Source organism: Canis lupus, chromosome 20, assembly GCF_003254725.2.
Source record: "Canis lupus dingo isolate Sandy chromosome 20, ASM325472v2, whole genome shotgun sequence".
NCBI lineage: Eukaryota > Metazoa > Chordata > Mammalia > Carnivora > Canidae > Canis > Canis lupus.
The window spans coordinates 58,027,747-58,055,687 of NC_064262.1; the positions used below are offsets into that span (position 1 = coordinate 58,027,747).

Here is a 27,941-nt window from a genome sequence, read left to right on the forward strand (position 1 = left end):
TCAGGTTAAAAATTTTATTTTAAGCAAAATCAATGCATCTGTGTAGAATGTACATCGTGACCCAAGACAGACCCCACCCCCCCATGTGCCTATACCCCAGGGGCCCCAACTCGATTTCCCAGGGCCCCTGGGGACTTCCCGACGCTGCCACCTGGCCCCTGCTGTCTGGCCTCCAGGCTGGCCCCGCGGACCCGGCCACTCAGCGGGGCCTATGTGGCTCCTCTGTCCACACGGCTGAGACCACTGGAGAGGAGGACTCCCCGGCACGCAGGCAGACACGGGGCAGGCCTCGGGCTTGCTCCTTGCTCCTGGAATCTTCTGGAAAAAGCAGCCAGAAACCCCCTTCCTGCACTGGGCTGGCAGGAGGAGGCCTCACAGTGACTGGTCATGCACGGGGACGGGAGCCAGACACAGCCGGCACCCGGCCCTCGGCCCCTGGACTGGCCTGCCCAGCACCCCAGCTAGACAAACTCCAGCTGTCTGTCCTGCCCACTGCCTGCTGCCACCTGCCCAGTGCAGAGCCTCATGGTAGGCAGCCGGACCTCGGCCACGTTGTTGCACTGGTTGGCGTTGTACTCCGAGAGCTGCTGGGCCAGGCCCTCCCCGTCCCCGTCCCCGTCCCCGTCCCCATCAGCGCTGGCCGCGGCCTCCAGCCGCTCCTCGCTGCCGCTGCGGCTGCCCTGGCCCTCTTCCACGCTGGTCTCGCTGCCCTGCTTCTCCAGGATACTGAGGCGGTGTGCGGCGCCCCTGGCCGCCGCTGCCAACAGGTCTGAGGTCTCCTCCACTTCAGAGTCCGAGTCGTTGGAGGCCACCTGGTATTCTGCGAAGTCAAGGAAGTTGGCTTATGAGGCAGGGTGGACAGACGTGTCGAGACCTGGGGGTCCTGGGGTCCACGGCCTGACACGCTGTCACCCTCCCCAGGCCCAGCTGCCCCCTGGGACCACCCACCCGCAGCAGAGGGCTGTTGCCGTGGTCCGGGTCCCCACCCACTGTGGTGTCCACAAACCCCTCCAGCTTCTCTGCTGCTGCTGGCACGGGTCGGACAGGCCAGCCCTCCGTCGGAGGAAACCCCACAGGCCGCGCGGCGTCCAGGCACCTGACCTGGCCCCGCGACGCCGCGCTGTCCACCAGCCGCCTGTCCCCACCACTCACCTGGGCCCCCTTCTGCGGCCTTCTGCAGTGGGAAGCCGGTCCCTGCACTCGCCTCCGGGTGGGGCGTCTGTGCCGCCGCCTCGGCCCGCTGCACGTACGCTTCCTGCAGGGGGAGCGTGGCTCAGGCAGGGCCCAGGGTCCCGGCCACCCCTGGCTCTGCTCTCTGTCTCGTAAATAGACTAAAAACTAAAAACGCCAGGCGCCCGCGAGGCTCAGTTGGTGAAGCAGCCGCCGCCGGCTCCACTCAGGATCCTGGGGGCCTGGGATCAAGTCCCCTGCTTCGGGCTCCCTGCGCCACGGGGACTCTGCCTCTCCCTTGGCCTCTGCCGCTCGCTCTCAGGCCGATAGAAGCCTCGTGATGTGCGTTATAGGCAGAATAATACGAAAAAAGGGCCTAAAACTTGTCAGCACCCCTGCAGCTGCATGTATGGTGACACTGCGTCCTGTGCACACGGGCTGAGCTTGTCCCTCTGGGCAGCAGGCCGCGGCCCATAAGGCTCGGGTCCTGCCGTGTGGCCCCCAGCGTGTCTGCCGCCCCTGCGCACCCGCAGGCCCCAGCAGAGGGGACAGGAGCACAACAGCGAGACACTCGGAGGCCAAGCAAGCAGAGCTTGTGGAGGAGCAGCCAGGTGAGGAGGTGCAGTGGAGCCAGCTGGGCAGCAGGGCGCTCATGGGCTCCAGGGCAGCTGGGGAGGCGGGCCACACGGCCTTTGCACCCGCGTGAGCCCCCAGAGTTGAGCCCGCCGTCTGTCAGTCCTTTGCTTGTAAGATACTTCTGGGCCCCCTGCTGACCACGCCGCTGAAAGCGAGCCTCACCGGGGTTTCCTGTCTCCGTCGCGGCCCCCACGGCGCGGCCCCCACGGCGCTCACAGAGCCCGCCCCCCTGCTCGGAGTGGGCAGCCCTGGGGCCCAGCACCGCCCTCACCTCGGGCCCGTCGTCGAAGACCAGGCCATAGTGGGCGATGAGGGTCTCCACGACCCGGGCCTGGTGGGGGTAGTCGACCAGGGAGGACAGGGACACGGTGGCCTCGGTGGGCCTTGGACGCAGCAGCGTGGGCCCAAACACAATGCCCAGGTTCCCCGGAGTCATCTTGTTGTCCTGCTCCACCTCCACGATCCTAGGGTCACGCGGACACAGGGGCAGCCATGAGAGGCCCCTCGGCCCCCCCAGGCCTCCAGCCCTGATCCCGCCGCGCTGGCCCTCACCTGCGCAGGTGCCGCAGCAAGTACTGCAGAGTGGCCCGGTTCTCGGGGGGCAGGTCCCGCAGCAGCTCCCGCAGCCGGCCCGCCATGGCCACAGCCGCAGCCTCGCTCTGGGCGGGGTCCGCTCGGCCCCGGGTGGCCGCCTTGGCCTCAGCCTCCGCCTTCAGGCTGTCCTTGGCCAGCCCCACGAGCTCATGGTACAGGCGGAAGGAGATGAGCGGTTCGGGCAGCTGCGGGGCGACAGGTCGTGTGGGGTCGGCGTCCCCCACCCCGGCCCGGCTCCCTGCTCCCAGCCCCAGCCCACCGGCCCCACCTGCCGCAGGTAGAGTTTGAGGACGTTGCTGATATCGTGGGGCAAAGCCTGTGACAGCTCCACCAGCTCCTTGCCGTTCTCGAACGCCTGGCACAGCTTCTCCACGCGCGTCTTCACCCCGTTGACGCGGTAGATGCCCTGCGGGGGCTGCGGTCAGCCTGGCCCCCCCCCCGCCGCGCCTGCCCCCCGCCCCCCGCGGCGCTCACCTTGGTGTGCAGCGCCCGCTGCTCGATCTCGCAGACGCACTTCTTGATGATGAAGGGCACGCCGTCGGGGGTGCTCTGGGCCGCCTGGCCGAAGTCCTGGCCGAACAGCTGCAGGCGGCCCTGGAGCTTCTTGTGGCCGCACTGGATGGCCAGCGTCTCCAGGCACTTCTTGTGGCAGGCCAGGCAGCACTGCGGCCGGCGGGCGCCCGTGAGCCCCCGCTCCCCGCCACGGCCGCTGGCCCACGCCCCAGGCCTCCGCCCCGACACCCGCCGCCCGGAGCCCTCCTCACCTCCTCACACTCGGCGCCCTGGAAGTACACGTAGCTGTTGCACTCCCTGCACTTGGCGGGCGTGCGGAGCTTCCGCAGCCGGTGGGTGCGGGCGGCCTTGGACAGCCCCACGTGGCGGAAGGGCCCGCTGGGCAAGGCCACCGGCAGCTCGGGGCTCATGCCGTTGAGGTCGGCTGCGGGGGGCCGGGTGGTCAGGCCGAGGCCTGCTGGCCGGGCTCCCAGCCCCCCTCTCCCCCCCCCCCCCCCCCCCGCCGGGGTCGGGCCCTCACCCTGCTCGAAGGCAGCCGCCCCCGCACTGCCCTCCGGCTCCACCAGCTCCTCGCTGGACGACATGGTGCCACTGGACGACATCCGCTCCCGCTTCTTAAAGTCCCCTGAGCGGGAAACGGGCGTCAGGCGGCCGGACCCTCCCCAGAGGGCTCACCCTGCTGGACGTGCGTGCCCAGGGCCCGGGCAGGCCGCGGGAGCCGCTCACCTGAGCCAGGGCTGGGGTCCAGGCTGCCGTCCGAGTCTGACATGGTGGTGGGCCACGACTTGTGCACCTGGTGTCCGCGCCCTCCTGCGGAACGGGGCGTCTCCAGTGGGGTAAGGGGCTACGGGGAGGCCGCGCCTGCCCCGCACCCCTGCCCGGCACTCACCCCTGCGCTCCTTGGCCAGCGCCCCATCACTGGGCCCACCGTCCTTCTCGGGGCTGCCCGTGGCCTCTGTCGCCGCGGCATCGCCGACAAAGCTGCCCTTCCGCGTGCGCATGACGGGGGACCTGGTGGGACAGGCAGGTACGGAAGCCTCGGCAGGGGGCTGCCCCGCCGCCCCAGGCGCGAGCGGGAGGCCGTACCAGGTGTTCATGGAGGCGTAGGGCTCAAAGTCGTAGCGCACGTCGGGCTCCTCGCCGCGCTGCAGCTGGCCCACGTGGTAGGCGTACTGCTGGCCCGGGTCGTACAGCTTGCTGCTCTCGCACAGCATCTGGAAGTGCACGGGCAGCGGGGCTGTCTGCATGTGCATCATCTGGTAGTAGGAGATGGTGGCCTGCGGGGGGGTGCCGCGTGTGAGCCCCGCCACGGTCGGGGCCCGGGGGGCACAGCCGACAGCCCCCCAAAGCCACCAGCCGTGGGGACGTGGGGCGCGCACCGACTTGATGGTCTGGTCGCTCTGCCGGATGACCTCCTGGATCTGCCGCAGCACCGTCACCTTGGTGTCCTCCAGCTCCTGCTTCTGCGTCTTGGCGTCGGCCACACACGTCCGGTAGGTGGCCATGGCTTCCTCCGCCTGGACGGGCCGGGGTGCACAGGGACGCGTTGGCGCAGCGCCGCCAGAGCAGGGCGGCGGGAAGGCCCTGGTGCAGGATGCGCCCCGCGCGGTGGGAGCCGCGGCCCCTGGGCTGGCCCTGCCCGCCCCACCCCGTGGCGCGCACCTTGTTCTTGGTCTCCTCCTCCAGACGCCGCCGCTTGTCCAGGGTCTTGGAGGCAGCGGCCCCGGGCCCTGTGACCGCCTGCTCCTCCTCGGCCTTGGCTGCCAGGAGGCGGGCCTTGGTGTGGTCGTCACAGCGCTGCGTGTAGCCCTGCTTGGCCTTGCGCAGGTTGGACTCGGCCTCTTGCTGCAGACGTGGAGGTGGGGACGCCAGTCCAGAGCCATCCTGGGCCGGGCCGGGGCTCCCGCCACATCCTGACACCCGCCCCCCAACGCGGAGCTCGCAGCTCAGCCTCCCGCGCATCTCAGGGCACAGCGCGTCCATCGGGGTGACAGCGGGAGAGGAGGCAGGCACCCCTGCAGTGGGGCCCTGGGGGGACCATTCCAGCCCCCGGCGCCCGCCCCCCACCCAGACTGGCAGCCACGCTTCCGTCTCTCACTTCCCCTCGCACAGAACAGCGAGGCCGCCCGGCAGGAAGCCAGGCACCCTCAGGGTTGGCAGGAAGAGCACTTGGTCAGAAACCAGGGGGCCTTCTGGGGGCCACACCTTGCAGCCGACAGACCGCGTCAGACGCTCAAACATAAACGAGCGACAAGACAGGCAGAGTATTTGAAAACATTGGGTGTGGGGAGGCCTTGAACACAGGACAGGAAACCCAGGAACCATGAGAAAGGCTACAGCTGCCGCTCACAGCTCTCTATCCAGCTAAACAGGCCACAGGTAAAATCAAAAGTCAAAACTAAACCCGGGGTGGGGGGTGGTCTATAGGTCACATCAGCGAGGGCTGGTTCTCTCATATGTCAAGAGCTCTGGCAAATCAATAAGGAATAGGCCACGGTCCAATCCGCAGTGAGCAAAGGACAGGAAATGAGGGCTTGGAGAATGGAAGCGGCAGCAGCTCAGGAGAGGCTCTCGGGCTCTCACCGCCCCCCCAGCCGGCCCGCTTTGGGCACGTGTTGGAGAACACCACGGACCCAGCAGCGAGCAAAATGTCCACGGGTAGGATCTAGTGAAACGGGCCAAGCGGCCTCCACAGCTGAGCACCCGGAGCCCACAGACAGGGTCGAGGCCGCGGCACGAGGCTGGAGCAGAAGCGCCAACGCGGTCAGCCCCGCGTGCACAGACGGAAGCTGCCGGGAGGGCCGGGGACGGAGGGCCGGGGACGGAGGCCCTTCACCGCAGGCCCTGCCAGCGGAGCTTTGGAACCGGGAAGGAGCAACGCGAGGGAACCTGGCGCCCGCGGGTGGCCTGCGAGAACCTGCCTCCCCCAACCCAGACCCTCCGTGCGACGGCGGGGGGCGGGACGCGTGTGTGCACCCCTTCCTGCACAGCTGGGCACCTCGGCCCAGAGTGGGCACAGGAGGCCACGGCGCCCTCCCCACGCCCCCGCCCCCGGCGTACCAGCTTCCTCTGGGCACGGTGCCACGACTCCTTAATCTCCTTCCTGCGCTTCTCGTGCTCGAGCCGCCTCACGTTCAGGGGCTGGGGGCACAGGCCGTGAGCCGGGGACGCCCCTGCGCAGCCCGCCGCCCCCGCCCCCGCCCCCCGCCGGCAGCCCACCTGCACGAAGGTCTGGTTCTGCAGCGTGGCCACTGCCTGCATCAAGCCTTGGCCAAACTCCAGGTCCTGGTCCAGGGCCAGGGAGTAGATGGACTGCAGGGGCATGTGGGGCTGTGGGGCGGGGCCGGCCGTCAGGGGGTGGCCTGCGGGCTGCGCACCCCCCGCTCCCTCAGCTGCCCTAGGCATCCCCCCCTGGGCCCCCACCTCCTGCATGACGCTGTGCCGGTAGTTGTGCATGATCTTCTGCAGGCCTTTGACAAAGTCCATGTCTGCGGGCGGGTGGGGAGCCGTGTGAGTGCAGGGGTGGGGGGCTGGGCCCCCCCAGAGCCCCCGGGGGCCCCGCCTACCCAGCGCCATGCGCTTCTCCAGGTAGCCGGTGAGGTCCTTCATGTACTTGGCCACGTTCTTGGCGTACTGCAGGGCGGCATCCACGCCCCCCTCGCAGCGCTGCAGCAGCATGTCCACCTCCTCGGAGGGCAGGCAGCCTGCGGGGCACCCGCTTAGCCCGGCCCGGCGCCCCAGCCCCACCTCCTGCCCGCCGCCCCCACCACGGCCCGCCATCGGCCAAGGGGGTGCTCACCCGCGTCACCGTCTTCGGCGCTGGCGTCGGCCCCCTCCGCCGCCGGCCCGTACTGGTGCTCCACGGTCTGCAGGGCAGACTCAGGTGAGGGCCCGCGTGAGGCCCACCCACCCCGGCGCAGGACGCAGGGCCGCCCCGTGCTCACCTGGCTGGGGTCCCCGGGGGGCACGGACAGGAGAGTCGTGCTGTCCACTTCCCCCATGAGGTACTCGGACACGCTGCAGGGCGGGGAGGGGTCAGGCTGGGAGACCCGGGGCCCGCCCCCGCCCCCGGCCCCCCGGCCCCCCGCGGTCCCGCAGCGCTCACGTGTTACCGAAGGACACGGCCATGGTCTCCAGGGCCTTCTCGAACTCCTCCTTGTCGGACTCGTTGTTGCTGCACTCGTAATGGAAGCCTGGGGTGGGCGCAGGGACGAGGGGCCGCTGGTCACCCCGCGCCACTGGTCACCCCGCGCCACTCACCGGGGGTGCCGTCCACCAGGGGCAGCGCCACGGCAGGGGTGCCTGTCAGATTGCCGCGAGCCCTCCAAACACCCTCCAAGGGTCCCTTCCTCCAGGAAGCCCTCCCGGCCTCCCGCTGACCTCTGATCCTGGCGATGAGGGTGCCGGCGGCCGTGAGGGTCTCCATGGTGTTGAGCAGCGGGTACTTGGTGATGATTTGGCGCATCACGCGGAGGACCTCGCCCAGGCACTCGTGGGCCAGCCCCCGGCGGGCCTCCAGCAGCTCTGCCGGGCAGGGCGCGGTGAGCGGGAGGGAGCACCCGGCCAGGGCCAGCCGCCCGCCCCTCCCCGGCGGGGAGACCGAGGCAGAGGCGGGTGGGGCCGGTCGCTGTGGGCCCCCTGCTGAGGCCCAGGCCGTGGTGGACGCAGCCCCTTCGCTCACGACACTATCCGGGTCGTCCAGACAGCACACACCTGTGCTTCAGGTGCCCGCCCTGGTGCCGCCCTCCTCCACGCACCTCTCCGGCCCTTTCCCGCCACGGCCCTGACCGCTCAAGGTTCCGGCCAGCCCTCCGCCTGCCCTGCCTGCTGCGGTCATCTACTCCCCCCTGGCAGCGGCCCCCAGAGGCCCCCAGAGGCCCCTGCCACCATCATCCCTGTTTTGCAGATGGAGAAACTGAGGCACACCCGTCATTTCTCAAAGATGAAAAAAAAGATGGAAAGCTTTCCCATCTACACTGGCTCAGAAGGCACAAGAACTCGTGTGGAGGGCCCGGCTCAGCCTTGTCTCCAGGGCAGTGGGGAGCCATAGAAGGTGCTAGAGCAAAGCAGGGCTGAGGTCACATCTGTGTCTAGGAACGGGGCCTTAAATGCTCTGCACAGACACTATTTTTTTTCCCTAAGACTTTATGTTTAAGTGACGTCCACACCCGGTGCAGGGCTGGAACTCACAACCCTGAGATCAAGAGACGCAGGCGCCTCCGACTCAGCCAGCGGGGTGCCCGTCACCCGCCCTAAGGAGACGAGTGCGAAGCAGCAAGCGCCAGATGCGCCCCGCTCGGTGGAAACACCGTAGGAACGCGGGGAGGGAAGGGGAGGGATGGACGGCCGGCTGGGGGCCAGCCTCGCCCGCGCCCCGACTCCCCGCCTGACGGCCGGTGCTCCAGGGCACAGCGGGGCCTGAGAGCCCTGAGGCCCCTGGGGAGACCCCAGGGACGGCGGGCCTCGGCCCTCCACGCCCACCTGCCCAGGCCCCGCGACCGGCCCGGGCCGCAGATGAGACACCTGAGGCCCGGGGAGGGGCCCAGCAGAGGAAGCCCCGCGCTCAGCCCACATCCTCCCGTCCAGGTGGCCCAGGGGCAGGAGGGCCCGCCGAGCCCCAGCCCCCCGCACATGCCCCGGGGCGCAGCCCGCCCAGGCCTGGCCTCCAAGGAAGCGCGGGGATCGGAAAGGAACCGAGATTAGCGCGTTTCCCCAGGAAGCGGCTGTGGCCCCCGCCCGGGCCAGATAACCCTGGGGGGCCCCCACCCCGCCACGGGGCCAGGCCAGTGGGGGCCGAGCGCCCAGCCCGGCTGGGGCCCCTCCGACCAGGGGGGGCCCTGGGGGCAGCAGGTCGGGGTGCCGGGCTGGGTGCTGGGGTGCGGCCTCGGGGGAGCGGGCAGCAGGCCGCGCACGAGGTGCCAGGGACAAACAGGAAGCAGATGAAAATAACCCGGCAGGAAGCGTGCTGTCAGCGCCGCACGGAGGAGAAAACGGAACCGCCGCCCCAAAGCCGTCACGGCGGCGGGCACACGCCGCGGCCCTCGCGGGCTTCTGCCACCTCAGCCTCAGCCGGCGGACCTGGCCCACCTCTGCCCCGACGCCCTCTGGGGCTGCCCACTGGCCTCACGAGGACACCGGGGACGCCCCGAAACCTGTCCCCAGGGGCATCTCCGTGTGTGCCTCTGAGCCCCCGTGACGTCCCTGCGCCGCGGCCTCCCGGCTGGGACGTGTCCCCGAGGGCCTGGCCACAGCGGCGTCGCCCCCCCGCCCCCGGCCGCCCCACGGGGTCGGAGGGGCGGTGTGTGGCCCCGCCCCCCAGGCTCCGGTCCCCGCGCTTCTCACCGTCACGCAGGACATAGTCCCTGAGCTTCTCGAGGCTCTTGGCCAGGCGGCCCACGTCCGCCAGCAGCTGGGAGATGTCCTCCCCGGAGTCGGGCCCGGGCGCGTCGCCGGGGAGCTCGGCGGGGCTGGCAGTGGCCAGCGGGCTGCGGTGGCCCCGGCCCAGCGTCCAGGAGCTGGCCCCGGGCAGCGGGAAGCCCGCGGCGCTCGCATGGCGGCTCAGGCTGGTGGGTCGCTTGAGCGTGCCCGTGGCCTTGGCGTTGGCGGCGGTGCTCGGCGGCTCCGCGCTGGCCCCGGGGGACGCCGCGTCGGCCCCATCCTTCCTGGGCAGCTCCTGGGGAGGACGGGCGAGCCGGTAGCCAGGTACCCGGCCCCGCGCTGCCTCGGCTTCCCCACGGCTGGCGGGGGTGGGGGGGCTCTGCAGGGTCTCCCGCGGACCCCACGGGGATCAAAGGCCAAAGGTCAGGGGGCCGAGATTTGGTGCCCTGCCCCACCCACACCTGTTACCCAACATCCTCTTCCCCAGAGCTTTCACAAACAACGGTCTCTGCCCAAACCACAGCCAGGGGTGGGGCCTGTGAGGGCATGGGGGAGGGGCACCCCACTTCCTGGTGGGGTGGGGTGGGGAGGGTCCCGGGGGTCCTCGGCCCTGCAGCCCCCTCCAGGCTGCTGCAGGCACACCTCCGCGCAGGCGAAGATACCTCTGTCTACTCCCGTGCCCCCGAGAGTCCTGGGGACCCTGAAGTCCTCGAGCACCCCCAAAGCTTCTCGACCTCCAGGCCCCACACCCACAGGTCCCGTGTCGTGCCCTGCTGCCCTGTCAACCTTCGGCCCCGAAGCTGCGCTGTAGCTGTCACACCCGACAGCACCCCTGGCCCCAGGTCCCCTGAGCCCTGCCCTGCGGCGCCCCAGCCTGGGCACCCTCCCGCCCGCCCCCCGGCCCCTCGGCCAGGCGCTCGGGGGAAGCAGAGGGCTCCTACCGTGAGCCGAACGCCGGGCTCCTGGCCTGACCTGCGGGCTCCGTGCCGTCCAGCCCGGCAGGGGCTGTAGCTGGTGGGAGCCCCCCGCCAGCGGCCCCGCATGGAGCTGCTGGGCCCTTGGCGGCAGGCGCACGGCGCACCCCTGGGCCCTGGCGCCCGCTGTCACGCCCAGGCCCCCGCCCGCGCTGCACTCCCCGGAGAGGCTCACTCACCCCCAAGGGCTGTGGGCTGGGGCTTCCCGCCCGGTTCTTTTTCGAGATGGAAGGGGTTTTCATGAGCTCCCGCTTCTTCCTGGAGAACATGGTGGGGCCTGGGCCCGGGTAGGCGGGCTGGGGTCGGGCAGGCGGGGGTCCCGCTGCTGAGCTCTCAGCACCGCCTGCTCCAGGGCCACATTGTCGCCGGCCACCCCCTCCCCAGCTGTCAGCCCCACGTGACAGGCCCGGCCCTCATTGGCGGGCCCTCCCCCCCACAGGAAAAGGCCTCCCGAGGCAGTGCCGGTGACGCAGGCCTGCCCCCCACCCGCCCTGGCCGCAGCCTGCCCCTCCACGCAGTGGGCTTCACGGTGGGGTCCCAGAGCCCACCCGCAGCTTCCACTTTCAGGGTGCGTGTGCTGGCGGGGGTGCCCGGGCCTGGCACTGCTGGCCTGGCACGCGGGGCGGGCACACGGCGGCAGGTGACACTGCGGCAGGCGGTGGGGATGCAGACCCTCAGTCCGGCACACCGGATGCAGCTGGGAGCGTGCGCACACGCGTGCACGGCGATGCGCGGGGACTCGGGCAGGTGTCGCCGCCACGAAGCTCACAGGCAGAAGGGACGAGCCAGGGCCTCTGTCTCAGACCCGGGGTGCGGCCTCCTGCTGTCCAGCCCTGTCCTCCCTCCCGGGGCACACGGCAAGGCCCCAAGCACAGCAGGGCCCTGTTCCCAGGGTCCAGGAGCACACGCAGACCCGCCACTGACAGGACGCTGTGGGAAGCATGCGCCGCCAGACCTGGGGACTCCGCCTCCCCGCCCCCCAGCCCCCACCCTCACCCTCCCCGACGCCCCGCTGAGCCTGCCGGGAGGGGCGCATAGCAGGGCATAGGGCTGCAGTGTGCAGCTCCCCAGGCCCGGGTCCGCCCGCAGACGCAGCAGAGTGCGCCCTCGAGGACCCTTTGCCCAGCACGCAGGGCTCTGGGGCCTGGGCCCAGTCAGGAGGCCGGAAGTCTGGGCCACCCCGGGGCTCCTCCAGGCCGCCCAGAACATCCCCAGGCCTCGAGCTCGTGCCCACTTCATGGCCAGGCACCCGCGGGCACCGCCCTCACCTCCAGACCCACGTGGGTGCTGAGGGGCCGCGGCCAGCAGGCTCCCGGCCACCACGGAGGCCCCGCAGCTGGGCTCCAGCGGGCCCCCAAGGCCCCAGGGCGGCCCGCGAGGAGAGCCGTTGTGGACCTGCGCGCCGCCGGCACACGCACACGCACACGCAGTTGCACGCGCGGAGATCTCTTTATTTCCTCCAGGGCAACGGTCCTCCGAGCGGCCGGCCCGCCCCTGCCCTCCCGCCCGCGCAGCGCCCGGCCTGCGGGGGGGAGGGGGGCTCAGAGCGCAGACTCGGCCGCGCAGGGGTCCGTGCCCGCCCCCGCGTCCTGCGTGCGGGCCTCGCGCTGCCCCTGCGCCGCGGAGAAGTCGAGGAACACCTGCGGCGGGCGGAGGGGCCGTCAGCACGGGGGCCCCGCAGCCCCGCCCCGCCGCCCCGGGCGCCGCGCACCTCCTCCAGCGCCGTCCCGCTCACGGAGAAGTCGTCCACGCCCAGCTCCGCCCCGCGCGCCGCCAGCTCCCCGAAGACGCGGGACAGGGCGCAGCGCCCTCCCGGCGGCAGCTGGAAGCGCAGGCGGCTGCCGTGCGCCCCGCGCAGCTCGGCCCCCGGGAACGCCGCCCCCACGAAGGCCACGGCCGAGTCGGCCCGCGCTGCGGGCACCCGCAGGGTCAGCGTGTGGCCCGCTCCGAACCTGGGGGCACAGGGCTGCCGCGCTCGCTCCGGGCCGGGCTGCCCTCCTCCGGCTCGCCCGGGCCGCCACCCGCGCCCACCCGCGCCCGCCCGCGCCCGCCCCCGCCCCTCACCTGCTCTTCAGGTGCTGCGCGCTGCCCAGACAGCGGAACCGCCCGTCCACCAGGATGGCCAGGCGCGTGCACAGGGCCTCGCACTCCTCCATGCTGCCGGGGCCGCGCGTCAGTCCCCCCGGGGGCCCAGCCGTGCCCCCGCCCCCAGGCGCGGACCCTCACCCTCCACCGTGGACACCGCCCGCCCACCTCTGTCGGCAAGGCCGGTATCGGGTCCCCGGCGAGCCCCCCACCCCCAGGTCAGGCCACCCCATGGCCTACGTCCCCCCGCCCCGCGGAGCCCCCCGCCCCGCCGCTCATCTCGGGCTCGGGGGCCCACCTGTGCGACGTGAGCACCACGGAGCGGCCCTCCCGCACCACGGCCAGGAGCCTGTTCCAGAGAAAGCGCCGCGAGCTGGGGTCCATGCCAGTGGTCGGCTCGTCCTTGGGGGCGGGGGGGGGGGGGCGGTTAGGGGTCCTGACCCCGCCCGGGCCTCCCAGGCCCCGCCCCGGCTCGCCCCCGCGCACCAGGAAGACCACAGCCGGGTCCCCCACCAGCGCCACCGCCGTCGCCAGCTTCCTCTTGTTGCCGCCACTGTAGGTGCCCGCGGGTCGGTCCGCGCACTGGCGGAGCCCCAGGTGTGCCAGGCCCCCGCTCGCCGTCTGCGGGGGGCGGAGCGAGCGGGGGAGGGGCGAAGGTGGGGGCTGGTCAGCAAAGGGGCGGGGCCAGGATGAACGAAGGGCGGGACCTGGCCGGACCGGACAGCTGCGCTCCCAGGGGGAGGGGGGCCGCGGCCCGGAGAGGGGGGGCGGCAGGGGGCGGCTCCAGCCTGCGCGGGAGCCGCAGTGTGGGCGCTGGGGGCGCGCAGGTGCGCTGCAGGTGGGCTCAGGGCGGGCTGCGGGGCTGGGTGGGGGGTCACCTGGGCGACCTGAGCCTCGGGGACGCCGCGCAAGCGCGCGAACAGCTCCAGGTGCTCCCGGCCCGTCAGCAGCTCGAAGACAGCGTCGGACTGCGGGCAGTAGCCCATGTGGCGGTGCGCGGCGGCCGGCTCCCGGGCCACGCTGGGGACGGGGACGGGGACGGGGGTGGGGAGGGGATCAGGGCGTCGGCTAGGCCCCCCGCGCTGGGCGGCAAGGGCGGGCCTCGGTCCCCCCACCCCGACCGCTGTGGTGAGAGAGGGCAGGGCTCAGGACCAGGACCAGGACCAGGCCCAGCAGAGCACGCCCGGGAGAGGCCAGCCCTGCGCCCGCCCCAGCCCTCACCTGTGACCTGCCAGCACAGCCTCGCCACCGCTGGGCAGCATGTCCCCGGTCACCATGCGAAACGTGGACGTCTTCCCCGCTCCGTTCACTCCCAGCAGCCCGAAACACTGCGGGGGCCCCACAGACGGCCCTCAGTGCGGTCTCTGACCCGCACCCCCCTCAATACCGGGGGTGCAGGCAGGCGGAGCACGACACTGAGCAGGGGATGCTCATCGGCACACACGACACACGCGTCACCCATGCTGGCACCCGATGGGTGTCTCCAAGATCGCATACAGCAGTGCTCCGTGCATCGCGGGCCCTGAGATCGCCAGGTGGCTCCGGAGGCACCCGAGCACCCAGGCTGGGTGCGGTCAGCCCAGCGTGGAGAGAGTGGGAGCTCACGGGCAGTGCTTGACAAAGTGACAGCAGCTCACGCTAACACTGCACATCTGTTTCCAGGTGTGCACTGGCCCCGCGGGGTGGCAGGTTCAGAGCACACAGCCAACACGGCTGCACATAGTATTGTGTGAACGTGAACTGCTTCGGGGCACGTGCCTGAGAAGTACTGGCTGTGGGCCAGCACTCAAGGGAGGGATGTATACAACAGGCGCCCAGTAGGTACTGTCGATGCCCAACAAACATATACAGATGTCCATACAAGGGGGCTCAATGATACAACTGGTTCTCCAACGGTGGCACACAACACAGTAGGCGCTTGGTTAAGGTTCCTGGCACATGTGTGGCCCCCCCACTGGTGCTCGGTAACAATGTGCTTGATCTCAGTAGGGGCCGCACACGGCGGGGGCTCAACGAGCACAAGCATGCAGTAGGTGCTTCCTGGGACAAAATAGGAGCTCAAATGTCACCGGTCAGGAGTCACTCGATAGACGGTAAGCGGGGGCCAGGGATCTGTTCGACGAGGGGCGGCAGGCGCGCGCAGCAGGTGCTGAGGGAAGGGCAGTGGGAACGCAGGAGGGCACCTCCCATGCCCCCGCTCCGGGGCCCCGCCCTGGACTCACCTCACCAGGAGGGATCCCCAGGCACAGGCGGTCGACAGCCGGTGTCCTCTGCCCGTGGTACACCTGGGAGGAGTTCAGGTCCCTGAGGACGGGGGGACAGGGGGCTGCCCAAGTCTCTGCACCCACTGCCCCGCACCCACCTTGGTCAGGTCTCTCAGCACCAGCACGTCCTCCTGGGTGGCCCCGTGCACCACCCGTTCCCGCTCTCGGGCCACGTCCTCATCCTCCTCCCCCAGGGGGGGCAGCGACCTCAGCCGGGGTCTGAGGACACACGTATGGGTGAGCCCAAGGCCAGCCCCAGCCCCTCGCACCCCTACCCCGTCCCCACTGACTGTGGCAGGAGGCGGTTGCAGTGCTGCAACAGGAGCGTGAAGAGGAGGAAGAGCGGACCCTGCACCGCCATGCACACGAGGTTCTTGCCGACCACCTCCCAGCGCAGGGGTGACTGGAACTGCCCGTCTCCTGCGGAGACAGGAAGGAGGACCTGGGTCATGAGAAGTAGGGGTGTCCTTGATTTCTGTCCACCACCCCCCAATCCAGGTCACCTTGGGCTCCTAAATAAAAGGACCGAGAACTGGGTGGGCCACTCAACCAAGCTCTAATTGGTATAGAAAACAGTATCACCATCTCCCTTTAGAGCCTTAGACCTCTTGTGATAGGACCCCATACAGAATTAGCCTCTCTAGGGCAGCCCCACTGGCCCAGAGGTTTAGCGCCGCCTTCACCCCAGGGCGTGATCTTGAAGACCCAGGATCAAGTCCCATGTCAGGCTCCCTGCATAGAGCCTGCTTCTTTCTCTGCCTGTGTTTCTGCCTCTCTCTCTCTCTCTCTCTGGTCTCTCATGAATAAATAAAATGTTTAAAAAAAGAATTAGCCTCTCTGGCTGCTGTGCTGGCTTCTCAGTCAACCCAAACATGGGGGCCACCTAAGACCTCTAGTTCTCTTCCTGGGGGCTGCTGTTTGTCCCCACCCTGCGTAAAGGACGTGGCTGGCACTTCCCCACCTAGAGGGAAGTTCTCACCTAAGCGCTCAAAGGCGTCAGCCATGGCCTGGTTCCGCACCATGTCGATGAGCCCCCGACCCAAGCAGAAGTGGGGGAAGACAAGGAAGACCTGCTTCAGGACCCGACTCACGTCCTGCAGCTTCTGCTCAGGGCCAGACACAGGGAGGGGAGGTGGGTCAGGGGCCGGGGCTGAGGCCAGCGCAGCCCGAGCCCCGGCCTGCAGGGGACCGCACCTTGTCAGAGAACAGCTCGAGCACGAAGGTGGCCATGCTGCCATTGATGCCAACAAACAGGTTGATGCAGGTGAGCACCACGTAGGCCGTGCTGGGCACGGAGAAGACGAAGGAGGCCGGGTACATGAGCGGCGTGATGGACCAGCTGGGGGGCAGTGGGTCGTGGGGTGACCACCGGACACCCGGTGAGTAGCCCAGACCCCCCTCCCCTCGTCCTTGCTACAGGCCTCTTCACGTAAGTCAAGACAGGACGAGGTTTTTAATATTCTTTTATGTAAACTCTACCACCCAGTGTAGGGCTCGAGCCCCCAACCCCGAGCTCTGGAGTACGTGCAGCTCCTGCCACCTGCCGGGCGCCCCCACCCCCGCCCCAGGGAAAGATGAGCTTTTAAGGCCACCACCGCGCATCCCTAGGTTAGGTCACACTTGGGATCCCATCAGAGCTCTGAGCTTGAGGAGTCCCGGTATTCGGGGCTGGGGTGGGGGGGTCAGGAAGAACGGGCCCTGAGCAGCCGGGGAGGCCTCACCCATAGAGCAGCAGCAGCAGCAGGAGGGCGGGCAGGTTGGCGGGGGCCACGTACGCCTTCTGCTGGAAGGCCAGGAAGATGAGCACCACGATGCACGCTGACACCAAGTAGTTACACTGCATTGGAGATGGTAATTACCGCTGTCGGTTTGCCCGGGTGGGAACTGCCATCCTCACCCCTGTGCCCTGTCCCAACCCACCCCTCGCCCCATGTGGGAGGGAGCAGGACATAAAGTCTCCCACCGTCCCCCAGGACTCCACTCGGGCCATGCTGGACAAACGTCTGATCGGAAGGGGCCAGAAAGGGGAGGTGGTGAGAGGCGGCTGGACCTCCGCCCTGCCAAGCATGCCCCGCACCATGTCCCACAGAAAGTTGCTGAGCCAGTAGAGAGTGAGAGGCAGGCCCCCCATAAACTGCAGGTGTTTCGCCCTGGTGACACGCTCCTCGATGAGCACGAGGGTGAAGCTGGCTGGGACAAAAGACATGGCGAAGACCACACAGATGGACACCAGCACGTCCACCGAGGAGGCCATCCTGTGGGTGAGGGGCGGAGCTGTCCAGAGAACCCCGCCCACCACCGACGGGGTGAGGGTCCACAGCCTGGCCGCCTGCCGCTGGCCGGGGAGACGGGTGAAGCTATTTAGGGCTGGGGCGCCTGGGCTGCAGGGCGAGCTTGTAACCCACTGAGCCCGATGATGTCCCAATCCCCAGGCCTGGGGAGCAGAGGGGGTGGTTCCCATGCATGGACACAGATAGAGTGCCCCCGCACCCCAAATGACCCAGAGGCTGCGGCAGGGCTGGGCCCACATGCGGGACAGAGTGACTCACAGCGCCACCTCCGACAGCTGCTCCTTGGTGAGATTCAGTGGGTGGTTGAGCGTGGTGATGCTGTGGGCATGGTGGGGAGGGCCCGGGGGCAGGCGGGTGTGTAGGAGCGCGTTGTTGGCTCTGTTGACAAAGGCCACCATGGCGTGCCAGCCCTTGTTGTTGAACCAGATCTAGGGTGGGGTCAGGGCCGAGCGGTCAGGGCGCTGGGATGGACCGCCCCCCAGGCCCCTGCCCGCTCCCCCAGCTCCCACCTTGAGGCTGTCCTCGGCATCCAGGCTGCGAGCCCAGGCCGTGAGGTTGTTCAGGATGCGGTCTAGGGCCCCGCCGGGCGGGGGGCTCAGCAGCGCCTGCAGCTCCTCCACCGAGCGGCTGACCTCCTGCCCTGAGGGCAGGCCTGGGTCTCGGCCCCCCAAGGAGAAGCCCCCATACCTGCAGGGCAGGGGGCGGTCAGGGGACAGCCAGTGAGGGCCAGGGACCGTGGGGGGAGCCCGGAGCCCGGAGCAGGGCAGGAGAGGGCACGGGGGTGGAACCCTCCTCACCTGACCTCATTCACCCACTTTTTGGTCTTCAGGCTGCGGGAGAGACAGAGACGTGAGCGGGGACGAGACGCCGCGAGCTGGGTGGGACAGGCAAGACGAGGCAGGGCAGGAGAGCAATCGGGGGCACCCAGGCCCGGCCCCGCCCCGCCTCCTCCCGGCTCCAGGACCCGAGGGCGCTCACCCCCGCTGCACCAGGCGCGGGTAGGTCTTCACCAGGAAGTCGGACAGGTTGCGGCCCGTCAGGTTCTGCACCACCTCTCCGGAGCCGGCCAGCGCCTGGGGCGGAGGGGGGCCACCGGCCGCCGCGGGGCAGTCGGGCAGCAGGCGCCGCGCTCCGGGCTGGCTGCAGCGGCAGGCGGGGGACGGCGACCCGGGCGTCCAGTTGCCGCTGGCCAAGACCTCAGCCACGGCCGCGGGCACCTCCGGCGCCCAGAACCGGCAGGCGGCGGGCTGTGTGCACCCAGGCGTCCTGCGGGGGGGGGGGGGAACCGAGCTTTCCGCAGGCCCTGGCACGCGCCCGGACGCCCCAGCTCCCACGCCGGCGTGGGGAAGCTCCAGCCCCGCGAGGCCCGCCGCCCAGGGCCCAGACCAGAACCTGGGGCCCGGGGGCACGAGAGTCGGCCGGGGGCCCTCACCTGGCAGAGCCGTCCTGCCGGTGCGCCCCCTCCCCGAGTCCCGCCTCCTCCAGCAGCATCGCCAGCAGGCGGGCTTGGTCCGAGGTCCCCGGGGCGTCCTCACTGTGGGTGCGGCTCAGAGTCAGGCCTGCCCCCGGCCCGCCCGCCTGCCGCCCCTTCCCGACCCCGTACCCACCTGAAGAAGGACACCTGGGCGCCGTACATGCTGGGCCTGAGCTGCAGAGCTGGGTAGTGTCCGAAGGGCGGCACGATGAGGCTGAACAGCAGCGCCAGGCCCACGAAGAGGGCGGGCAGCACGATCTGAGGGACAGGCCCGTCAGATGCCCCCACCACCCTCCAGGCTGCTGGTCCCCTCCCCGCTCCCGCTCTAGAACCGCCCGGGGCTCCCCGGGGCGCTCCGTGAAGGTGCTGAGGGCGCGGACACTTCTGAGGCCCCGGGGCTGGTGGCCAGAGCACAGGCCAGGCGCCCGGGTTCCCACGCAGTCCCCGGCGCCCGGGCCCCTCCCCCTCACCCCAACCGGGCCCCTCACCTGGGCAAACAGGCCCCGGCGGCTGCGGCACGCAAGCAGGAAGCGCTTGAGAAGCAGGGCGCGGAGCTGCTGGCGGGTCAGCGGCCAGCCCCGGAGGCGGCCCGCGGCGAGCGGCCTGGAGCCCTGCAGGGCCTGTGTTTCTGGGGCAGACAGAGCTGCGGGGGACGGAGGGTCAGTGCCCACACTCTGGGGGACCCGGGGGCGCATGGGTCAGCGTGCACGGCTCACCGAGCTCCCCGTTCTCCTGGGCCGGCGGCTCCGGTACAGTCTTGAGCCGTGTGGTCCTGTCTGGGCCTGTGCTCGGGGGCTGCTGCCTGCGGCCATGACCTGCGGGCCCGGCGGGGAGCGGGGTCAGGTTCAAGGGCTCCGTGCGGCCTTGGGTCTGGGTCGAGGTCAAGGGTCACAGCAGATGGGTTCGGGAATCTGGGGCAGAGATCAAGGCGCCGGGGACCTGGGGCCGTACCCTCCAGGTCTGTGTCCACAGCATGGTCCTCCATCACCTTCAGGAAGATCTGGGGACACAGGGCAGGGGCTCACCTGGGGACCCTCTGGGAGAGAGGCACCCCGCAGACACCAGGGGTCCCCAGGCCTCGCTGGAGACTCATGGCCTCGGGGGGCTCTGCGGCTGCCCCCGCCAGGCCCCCTCCTCCAGGCAGCCTCCCCTGCCGCACCTCCTCGAGGCTGGTGTCGGAGATCCCGTAGCTGGCCAGCCCCAGCTCCCCCAGCCGCCGGTCCATCTCCCGGAAGAGCCTGGCAAAGCTGCCGTCCACGGCGCCCCCGTAGGGCAGCACCAGCAGCAGCTCGTGGGGCAGCTCCTCCACCAGCCGCGCCCCAGGCACCAGCTGCTGCACAAACGAGAGCAGCTGGGCGGCACCTGGGTGGAGGGGGCGGGGCGTCAGGGCGCCCGCGGGGCAGGCTGCGCGGTGTCCTGGGGGCAGGGGTGCGTGGCCCCGAGGAGCCCGCTCCGGCGCAGGAGGCTGAGGTGAGGTGCCCGGGGCGGGCCCTGGGCAGCGGTGGGTCGGCGGGTGCGCTCAGCCAGGCCGGGTGAAAGGGCCGGGATTCGGGTTCCGTGCGGTCCGAGGCCCAGGGTCCCATGAGGCGTCTCGGGGCGCTGCCCCCACTCACCAGCTGCGCTGCGCTGGCCGGCCCGCTCCGCCTCCCGCCCGGGCCCCGCGGCGGCCTCCGAGTCAGCGTTCCCCTGCGGGCGGAGGGCACGGCTGTCACGGCCACCCGGCTGCAGGCCTGGCGCTCGGGCTCGGGGGTCGGCTCAGCCCTCACCTCTCCGCCGGCGGCCGGGGACGGGCGCGCCTTCGCCAGCGTCAGGTAGTAGCCGGAGCCCAGGTGACGGCGCAGGAAGAGCGGGGAACCGCAGCAGCACACGCGGCCTCCCGCCACCACGGCCACGCGGTCTCCCAGGACCTCTGCCTCGTCCAGGTGGTGGGTGGAGAGGATCAGCGTGCGACCTGGGCGCGGGGACCAAGCCACACATCCCGTTGGGACGAGGGCTCTGCCCCAGCCGTGGCCACTAGCGGGAGTTGCCACCCCGTACATCGAGCTCCTACCCATCCCTCAAAACCCTCTTCTCAGAGCATCATCATCAGAAACTTTCCCTGGCGCCTGAGGCAGCATCTCGGGGAGCCTCGTGCCTCCCCCAACTCTCACCTTCCCGGTATTTGAGCAGCAGCTCCCAAATGCTGCGGCGAGAGGCAGGATCCACGCCGGCAGTGGGCTCATCCAGGATGACCACCCGGGAGCCACCCACGAAGGCCATGGCCACTGACAGCTTCCTCTGCATCCCACCTGGGTGGGGACGGGGCGGGCACCCTGCATGAGCCAGCCCCCTGCCGGGCCCTTCCCCGCCCTCCCGCCCCGCACCCCACCCAGCCTCAGCCCTCCTCGAGGCGGCTCACCAGACAGGTGGCGCGTCTGTGCACGGCGCTTGGGGACGAGCCCCACGTCCTGCAGGAGCCGGGCCTGCTCGCGGCGGACGGCAGCGGCACTCAGGCCCTTCAGCCGCCCGTAGAACCAGATGTGCTCGTCCACCGTCAGCCTGCAGCCAGGGCCGGACGCGGCGGTCACCGGGCCGGCGGAGCCCGCGCACACCCACCCCCCGCGCGCAGCCCAGGCCCAGCCCCACGCACAGGTCGAACAGCACGTTGTACTGCGGGCAGACGCCCAGGTGGGGCCGGACGGCTGCCAGGCTGGACTGGATGTCGTGGCCCAGGATGTAGGCGGAGCCCCCCGTGGGCGGGAAGAGACCGCTCAGTATGGACCTGGGGACGAAGGGGTCTCAGGGCAGCTGCCCCCGGGAGGAGACGCACCCCCAGAGCAGGCACGGAAGCACCGACAAGGCCCCTCTCACGAGCCCAGGCCAAAGGTGAACCGTGTCCCCGTTTTACAGAGAAGGGAAACTGAGGCACAGAAAACACACGTATCTGTCTCCTGGGTGCCCGGGGCGACCTGGGGTCCGCCCCCTGAGGCCGGGAGGGAGCAGGGGACAGCCGCTCACAGCGTGGTGGTCTTGCCGGCGCCGTTGTGACCCAGCAGGGCGGTGACGTGGCCCTCGTAGAAGTCCAGGCTGAGCCCGCACAGGGCCGGCTGCGGGTTGCCCGGAAAGCGCTTCTCCAGGCCCCGAATGGAGACCCCGGGGGTCAGGCCCGGCGGCACCTCCTCTGTGAGCACTGCGGGGGACGGGGGGACACTGAAGCTTGTCTGCGGAGTCGGGGACCTGGCAGGTTGGGGGGCGGGGGGGCCACGGGGGACGCGGACGTGGCGGCGACTAGGCCGCCTTGTACCTCACCCTCTGGGTCCCTCGGAGTGGGAGGCGGGGGGGAGGCGACGGGAGAGCAAGGTCCGAGCCAATAGCTCCTCCGAAAGGGGAAGGTCCACGGTTTGGGGATCCCGTACTGGCCTGGGGGTGCGGCGCCCGGTCACCTCTCGGGTCCCCGGCCTGGAGCGTGCCAGCGGCTGGCCATATGCCAGGACCGGGCATCCAGGCGGAGGACAGGCCCGCGACCCCGACCGCCATCCGCCTGCCTCAGGCCACCCCCGACCCTCCGTCCCCACCCTCAGTGGCCACCTGTGCCTCGAGGCCGCCCACCGCCCCCCCCAGCCTCCCCTCTGCAGCTGTGCTGAGGTCCCTCCCCTCCCTTCAGGGCCCACCTGGGCAGACCCCCTCCAGGTACCACGTGGCCAGGCCGTAGAGCACAGCGTCCAGCAGCAGGACGCCCGAGACCCACGCCAGGCTGAAGACCTCGGGGGCGGGCGCGGTGCCCATGTTGTGCCACTGGGCGCCTTCCCCCTGCTCCTCCAGCAGCGCCAGGCTCTCGCAGCCGAACCCAAAGGCCACAGGCGACAGAAGGCTCTACGGGGTGGTGGGGGAGCAGGTGGGTCAGCGAGAGCGCGGCCCAGGGTCCCCACATGCACTCAGGGTCCCCGCGCCCGGCCCATCCGGGGCTCACCACAGCCGCCAGGCCGCCCGCAGGCAGCTGGTCCCGCCAGGCCACGCACAGCACGTAGGGCAGGTACAGCACGAAGTAGGCGAGGCCCCCGCAGGCGGCGGCCAGGTTGGCGCGGGAGAAGAGGGCGCTCAGGAGGAAGCTCTGCACCACGGTGGCCACCGCGAAGGCCGCCAGGAACAGGAAGACCACGGCCGGGTGGCTGTAGGGGAGGATGTCCCCGAGCTGCAGGGCCCCCACGGCTGCGGTGAGGCCCGGGCTCGCCCTGGGGCCCCACCCGCGCCAGGAAGGCCACACGGCACCTTGAGCACCAGCACGAGCAGCGCCGAGCTGAGGAGGAAGGGCCCGAGGCTGCTGAGGAACCAGCCGAGCCACAGCACGGCCGCGCCCAGCCCCATGGCCCGCATGGTGGCCCGCAGCCGGGTCTCCTTCTCGCGCACCACGGCCTTCACCGCCAGCGCCACCGAGTAGATCCAGGCCAGCGTCAGGAACAGCGGCAGCGAGCGGCCCAGCACGCGCAGGAACCTGCGGCGGGGAGGCCGCTGAGCGGCGGCGGGACACCCGGGCCCCTGGACGTGCGCCGCCCCGCGCTTGGCCTCGGGCTGCAGGTGTCAGCACAGGCCACGGCCCCCCGCGCCCGGCCCCCGCCCCCCGGGATCCCCGCTCCTCCCACAGGGACTGGTCCTGGTGGGGCGCCGGCGCAGCCTTGACCCCGTGGACCCGCGGAAGTGGCCGAGTCCGCGGCCACCTGACTTCTGTCCCTGGGGGGTGGGTGGCGAGGCGGCGCTCACGCATCATCCACGTAGCAGGGGTAGGGCATCTGCTGCAGGTACAGGCGGGCCCGGGGCTCGGAGCCGCCCAGCACGCGCACAGCCGCGCCCTCCAGCAGGTCCTGCAGGTACACGAAGCCTCCCCACACGTAGCGCAGGTCAGCGAGGGGGTCAGCGGCCGGGCCAGGGTCCCAGAACCTGCATGGGGCAGGGCGGGGCTGCGGGAGACGCCTGGAGGCCAAGGGCCCTGCACACCGTGGGCGGCTCCGCCCTCGCCCGGCCTCTATCACCCACCGGGTCCTTCGCCGTGGGCCCCCCAGCCCGGGGCGCGCCCCTCACACCGCGGCTCCCGCATCACAGCCCCCGCACGCGGGATGCCCCACCTGTCCCTGATCTTGTTGGTCCTCGTGACAGCGTCAATGTCCATGCGGATCTTCATGCGCACGTGGCCGGGTCCACTGGGCCCAGCGGGGTCCCCAGGGTCCTCGGGCCCCAGGAAGACGACCCCGGCCCAGAAGCGGCGCTCTGCGAGCAGCTCCAGGCTGCGCGCCACCAGGGCTGCCTCCGACGGTGCAGCCTCCAGCTTGTCCAGGGTCACACACTGAGGAAGGGCCTGGGCGTGGGTCCCAGGCACCCGGTCCTCCGCGGGACCCCGGGGCGCCAAGGGGTCCCAGCTCCTCCATCACACTTCTGCAGGCCCTGGGCCGTGTCCATCCTCGGGCGGCCCTACAGTGGGGCTCCCCTCTGCCCAGCTGACCGGGTTGCACCCCACGTACCCCGCAGACGGGGCTCCCAGGCGGGTGGCACCTCACCTCCATCACGTGGCCCAGCAGGCCCACCAGGTGCCCCACGTCAGCATGGGCGTCCCGCCAGCCGTAGCCGTCCCCACGGGGGTCCAGAAAGGTGAGAAGGGCCTGGGCCCGGTCCTGGCCTCGGGACCCCGGCCGCCTCCTTCCTCTGTCCTGAACTTGCAGGAGCTTCTGGGGGGCGGCGGGGACGCGGGGGTTTGCTTCGTGCGCGCCAGGCCGCGTCCGCCCTCTTCTCTCCCGGGGCCTGTCCGCCCCCCGGACGCCACAAGCCGCCTCCGCACGCCTGCCCAGGAGGCCCGGCCCTGCCCGCTGCCCGTGTGCTGCGCAGGGATGATGCGCCCAGGGAGGCTGGGTGCCGCCGCCACCCCGTCCTGACCCTACCTGCAGCATGGCCACGTTCAAACTGTCGTTCAAGAAGCGGAAGAGCTGGGGTCCCAGGGCAGCCCACACCTCCGGGATGTCCTTCAGCAGAGCCAGCTCCTGGAAGGTCCGGTTCACCTGTGGGAGGAGGGCGCCCACATGAACGCCCCGTCGCGACCCTGCCCTCCTCCTGAGGACCCCGCCCGCCTCGCCCGCCGTCCCGTCTTGCTCCATCTGTGCCTCTGAGCGCTGGACGTGCTGTCCCTCCACCTGCGATCCCGCAAACTGTCCTTCAAAACCCTGCGGCCACACCGCATCCCGGCCGAGGGGGGACGCAGGACGGCGGCCGTCCTCACCTGGGCCATGAGCTGCCTGGTGAACGCCGTGTCGGGCGTGAACAGCAGCTTCCCCAGCACCAGCGGCTTCAGGCGCCTCCAGAGCAGGCGGGACAGCGGGTGGGTCTCCAGGGTCCCCACGAGCTGGGCACAGGCCGGGCCTGCGGGGCAGGGCACCATGAGGCCCCGCCCCCACACCCGACACCCCAGTTCTCAAAGGGGAAGAGAGACTGAAGGGGAAGAGAGGCCGTGACTCACTCAGGCCGCTGTCGGGTAGCGCCTCCTGCCCCACCAGCTCCTTCAGGTGGACGGCCTCGTGCCAGCCGAGGGAGGGCCCCCCTGGGATGCCGGGCCCCCGGGCACCGCAGAGGGCCTCCGATACAGCCTCCAGGGGACCTCCAGGTCCTTGGGGTCTTCGCAGCAGCGCCCGCAGCTCCACCAGGCTGGGCAGTGCCAGGAGCTGGGGAGGGATCACCAGAGGACGCTGGAAGCCCTCCCTGCCAGGAATACCTTCTCCCTCTGTCCTTCTGCCCCTCAGACCGCCCCCCGAAGGAAGTGCCAGGGCTGCCCTACCCTTTGGGCTTCCCGGCTGAGGTGGAGGGTGAGTGGGCCTCTTACCTCCTGGGCCAGGTCCTCTGCGGCCTCCACGAAGTCGGCCACGGACTCCTGGGCGTGGCCCAGCACAGACCCCAGGGATTCCTGGGGAGCGAGACCACGGGGTGGTACCCACCTGGATACAGCTTCACGGGGGCTCGAGCACTTCGCCCCCCTCCCATGCGGACTGCGCCAGCAGAGGACGAGTGGAGGCTCGTGCAGGGCCTCTCGGGCTGGACACTTCGCCATCGTGCTGGACATGGCCCGTCTGGGCCCGACAGGACGAGGAGTGTCCCTCGGGCACCAAGGGGAGCCCAGGCAAAGGCCTGGGAGCGGGACTCAGAGGCCCCTGCCCGCAGCCCGCTCTCCCCCCACCCCATCTCACCTTCCCAAGCAGTGTCCCCAGCAGCTCAGGGGGTGGTCGGTCTTGCGCTGGGTCACTGGGTTGAGGCCGGGCTGGGAGAAGGACAAGCTTAGGCCTGAGGCAGCCCCCACCCCGTGCCCATTACACAGCTGGGCAGATGGAGGCTGAGCCCACTGGCACCAGCCAAAGGGCCTCCTCACCTGCTCTGCCGGCGGCGCTCAGTGTTGGCATCAGCTTTCCCAGGCTGGTCAGCGTTCTGCGGGCACTGGGCCCCCCCAGGACGGTGTGGGCATCTGCCAGGAGCCGGGAGACCCTGGGGACAGAGGGAGCAGGAGGTGGGGGCTCGGCACACACCCCGGAGCCCCGGGGCCCCCGCCCCCGCTGCCGCTGGCTCACAGGGAGTCCCTGAAGTTGCTGAGGACGCCGGGCTGCTCGGCGGGCGTGGGCTGCGGGAAGCAGGTGTTGTTCAGGGTGCAGACGAGACCCTGGAGCCAAGGGACGGTGCCGGCCGAGGGCAGCGGCTTGTTGGCGAAGTGGCCTGTGGGGACGCGGGGCATGGGAGCCTGAATGCCGCCTGGCTCACCCCCTCCCGGACAGCGTGCTCGCCCAGACTCACTGGGTGCCCCGCCTGTGCCCTCCGCCGCTCACTGGGCCCCTGTGGACGGGTGGACACTGCCCCCCCACCCCGCCCACCCCGTCCCTGGGGGGCTTACATTCGTGGTGCTCCAGTGGGGGGTGGGAGTGGCGGACGGCCACCAGGATGAAGAAGAGAAAGAGGGGCCACAGCAACTCCACCAGGAGCTGGACCTGGGGGAGGGGCAGAAGAGGGGGGCCGTGGGGGCCGTGGGAGCCGAGGGGGCGCCGGGCACTCCGCCCCGCCCCCGCCCCCCAGTCCTGGCATTACCGGCTGTCTCCTGCGATACAGGAAATTCTTCCAAAGCAGCAGCATTAGGTGCGTCCAGAAGGCCATGGTGGGGACGGACGGGGCCCCGACGGGGTCGGGCCGAGGACGTGCCTGTGCCCGCGGCGCACCCTGGCCGCTCTGGCCCTCGCTGCTCCGTGCCCGGTGCAGGGCTCTGGACGCCCCCGACAGCAGCCGCTGAGTAAAGGGTCTCTCGGGTCGCGGGCGGAGTGGCCAATGGGAGCCCCGCCCGGCGCCGTGCTCGCACCTGATTGGCTGCCTGGGCTGCCGCTCCCGGCGGGGCGGGGATCCGCGGGGCTAGCAGGTAATTCGGGGGGCGGGCGGGGGGCGGGGGGCTCGTCTCAACTCTTCCGCCCCCAGACTCCACCCGGGAGCCCGAACGGGCGTAAGGACCCGACGCGGCGATGCGCGCTCCTGGAACGAGCGATTCCTGACGCCCACCTCGCCTGCAGCTGCCCAGCGCGGCCCTACTTCATCGTTGCACCCTAGGGAAACTGAGGCGGGGGGGAACTGAGCCCCCGACCTCCACTGCAGGGCTCTGCTCCATCCGGAGGGGGCTGGGGCCGGGGGGCTGCAGGTGCACGGCGGCGGGCCCCTCTCAGGTGAGCCGCCTCCCCCCCCGCTCCGGAGGATCCGGGGTCCACCTGCCGCCGTGAAGGTGAGCGGGGGTCTGCGCTCTGCCCTCAGCCGCCCATTCCCAGGGGGCCCGCTGCCCTCCCGCGCCCCGGGATCCTCGAGTCTCCTCCCCCGCCCCGCCCCCCGGGAGCCCTCACCTTTCCAGCCCCCCTCTTGCCGCCTTCCCTCCGCCGGGACTGCGGCCCCGGATTGCGGCCCCTTTAAGAGGCGTGTCCCGCGCTGGCTCTACGGCCCACGAGGCTGGTCCCCCTGCCCGAAGCCCCGCCCCTCGCGCTGCTATTGGCCGCCCCCCCCGCCATTCACAGGCCGGGCCTGCCGGAGCCGCGCGCGCGGGGGGGCGGGCCCGTGCGGAGCCGGGTTTCTTAAAGGGACCGCTCTCTCTTGCTGCGTCACCGCGGGGCGCTGGTGGCCGCCCTCGCACGCGCCGGCGGGGCAGTGTCCCCACACCGCGCACCCGCCCGCAGCGCCGCCGCTCCTTTCTCCCACTGCCCGCGGGGGGAGCCCCGCTCCTGGCCAGACTCGCCCCGTGACCCTGCGACCGCCCGGTGACTCCCGTGTGTCGGTCCGCACAGTGCGGTTCCACCCACAGGGACTCCTCTGGTCCCTACAGTGGCGAGGCGACGGAGGGGGAGGGGCCCAGCATTCTAAGGGGAGCGTCCTGGGTCCTAACGGTCACAGCACTTTGGGGGCCACCTCCAGACCCCGTTCCAGAAGCTCGGGGTGGGGAGGGTCGGAGCGCATGGACCCGCAGATCCCGGAGCGGGGCCTTGCTGTTGGGGCTCCGAGGATGAATAGGAGTGCGCCGGCCGTCTCCCTCCGGCGAGTC

At 70.9% G+C, this 27,941-nt stretch overlaps 1 protein-coding gene across 2 annotated transcripts; it reads right to left on the reverse strand.

The window, feature by feature from the left end:
* ABCA7 (ATP binding cassette subfamily A member 7) lies at window positions 1-27,111 on the reverse strand. Of its 2 annotated transcripts, XM_049097754.1 has the most exons (69): window positions 26,462-26,668; window positions 26,271-26,364; window positions 25,954-26,095; window positions 25,758-25,870; window positions 25,579-25,649; window positions 25,218-25,298; window positions 24,858-25,059; window positions 24,621-24,760; window positions 24,286-24,402; window positions 23,908-24,075; window positions 23,479-23,696; window positions 23,117-23,293; window positions 22,628-22,850; window positions 22,329-22,550; window positions 22,030-22,231; window positions 21,668-21,778; window positions 21,377-21,548; window positions 21,009-21,140; window positions 20,778-20,917; window positions 20,530-20,667; window positions 20,146-20,330; window positions 19,993-20,065; window positions 19,539-19,741; window positions 19,331-19,379; window positions 19,096-19,194; window positions 18,868-19,022; window positions 18,513-18,637; window positions 18,338-18,439; window positions 17,884-18,171; window positions 17,703-17,735; window positions 17,415-17,592; window positions 17,164-17,333; window positions 16,578-16,869; window positions 16,336-16,451; window positions 15,809-15,953; window positions 15,594-15,717; window positions 14,905-15,034; window positions 14,713-14,833; window positions 14,573-14,635; window positions 13,572-13,678; window positions 13,229-13,370; window positions 12,837-12,971; window positions 12,649-12,752; window positions 12,330-12,422; window positions 11,977-12,176; window positions 11,534-11,905; window positions 10,445-10,542; window positions 9,256-9,586; window positions 7,294-7,437; window positions 7,019-7,106; window positions 6,858-6,930; window positions 6,713-6,779; window positions 6,480-6,617; window positions 6,337-6,401; window positions 6,133-6,243; window positions 5,974-6,054; window positions 4,576-4,758; window positions 4,293-4,430; window positions 4,000-4,190; window positions 3,803-3,924; window positions 3,640-3,723; window positions 3,434-3,538; window positions 3,165-3,337; window positions 2,875-3,063; window positions 2,669-2,806; window positions 2,359-2,585; window positions 2,078-2,270; window positions 1,153-1,255; window positions 1-820 (listed from the first exon to the last, which is right to left on the reverse strand). In XM_049097754.1, exons 1-69 carry the CDS (start codon window positions 26,525-26,527, stop codon window positions 462-464), a joined length of 10,134 nt encoding a protein of 3,377 aa, XP_048953711.1. In that variant the 5' UTR covers window positions 26,528-26,668; the 3' UTR covers window positions 1-461. The 2 variants fall into 2 exon arrangements, with proteins under 2 accessions (XP_048953711.1, XP_035559310.1); XM_035703417.2 differs by lacking the exons at window positions 1-820; window positions 1,153-1,255; window positions 2,078-2,270; ... (18 more) ...; window positions 9,256-9,586; window positions 10,445-10,542 and having other exon boundaries at window positions 11,696-11,905; window positions 11,977-12,217; window positions 16,692-16,869; window positions 26,462-27,111.
* Window positions 27,112-27,941: the final 830 nt, after the last annotated feature.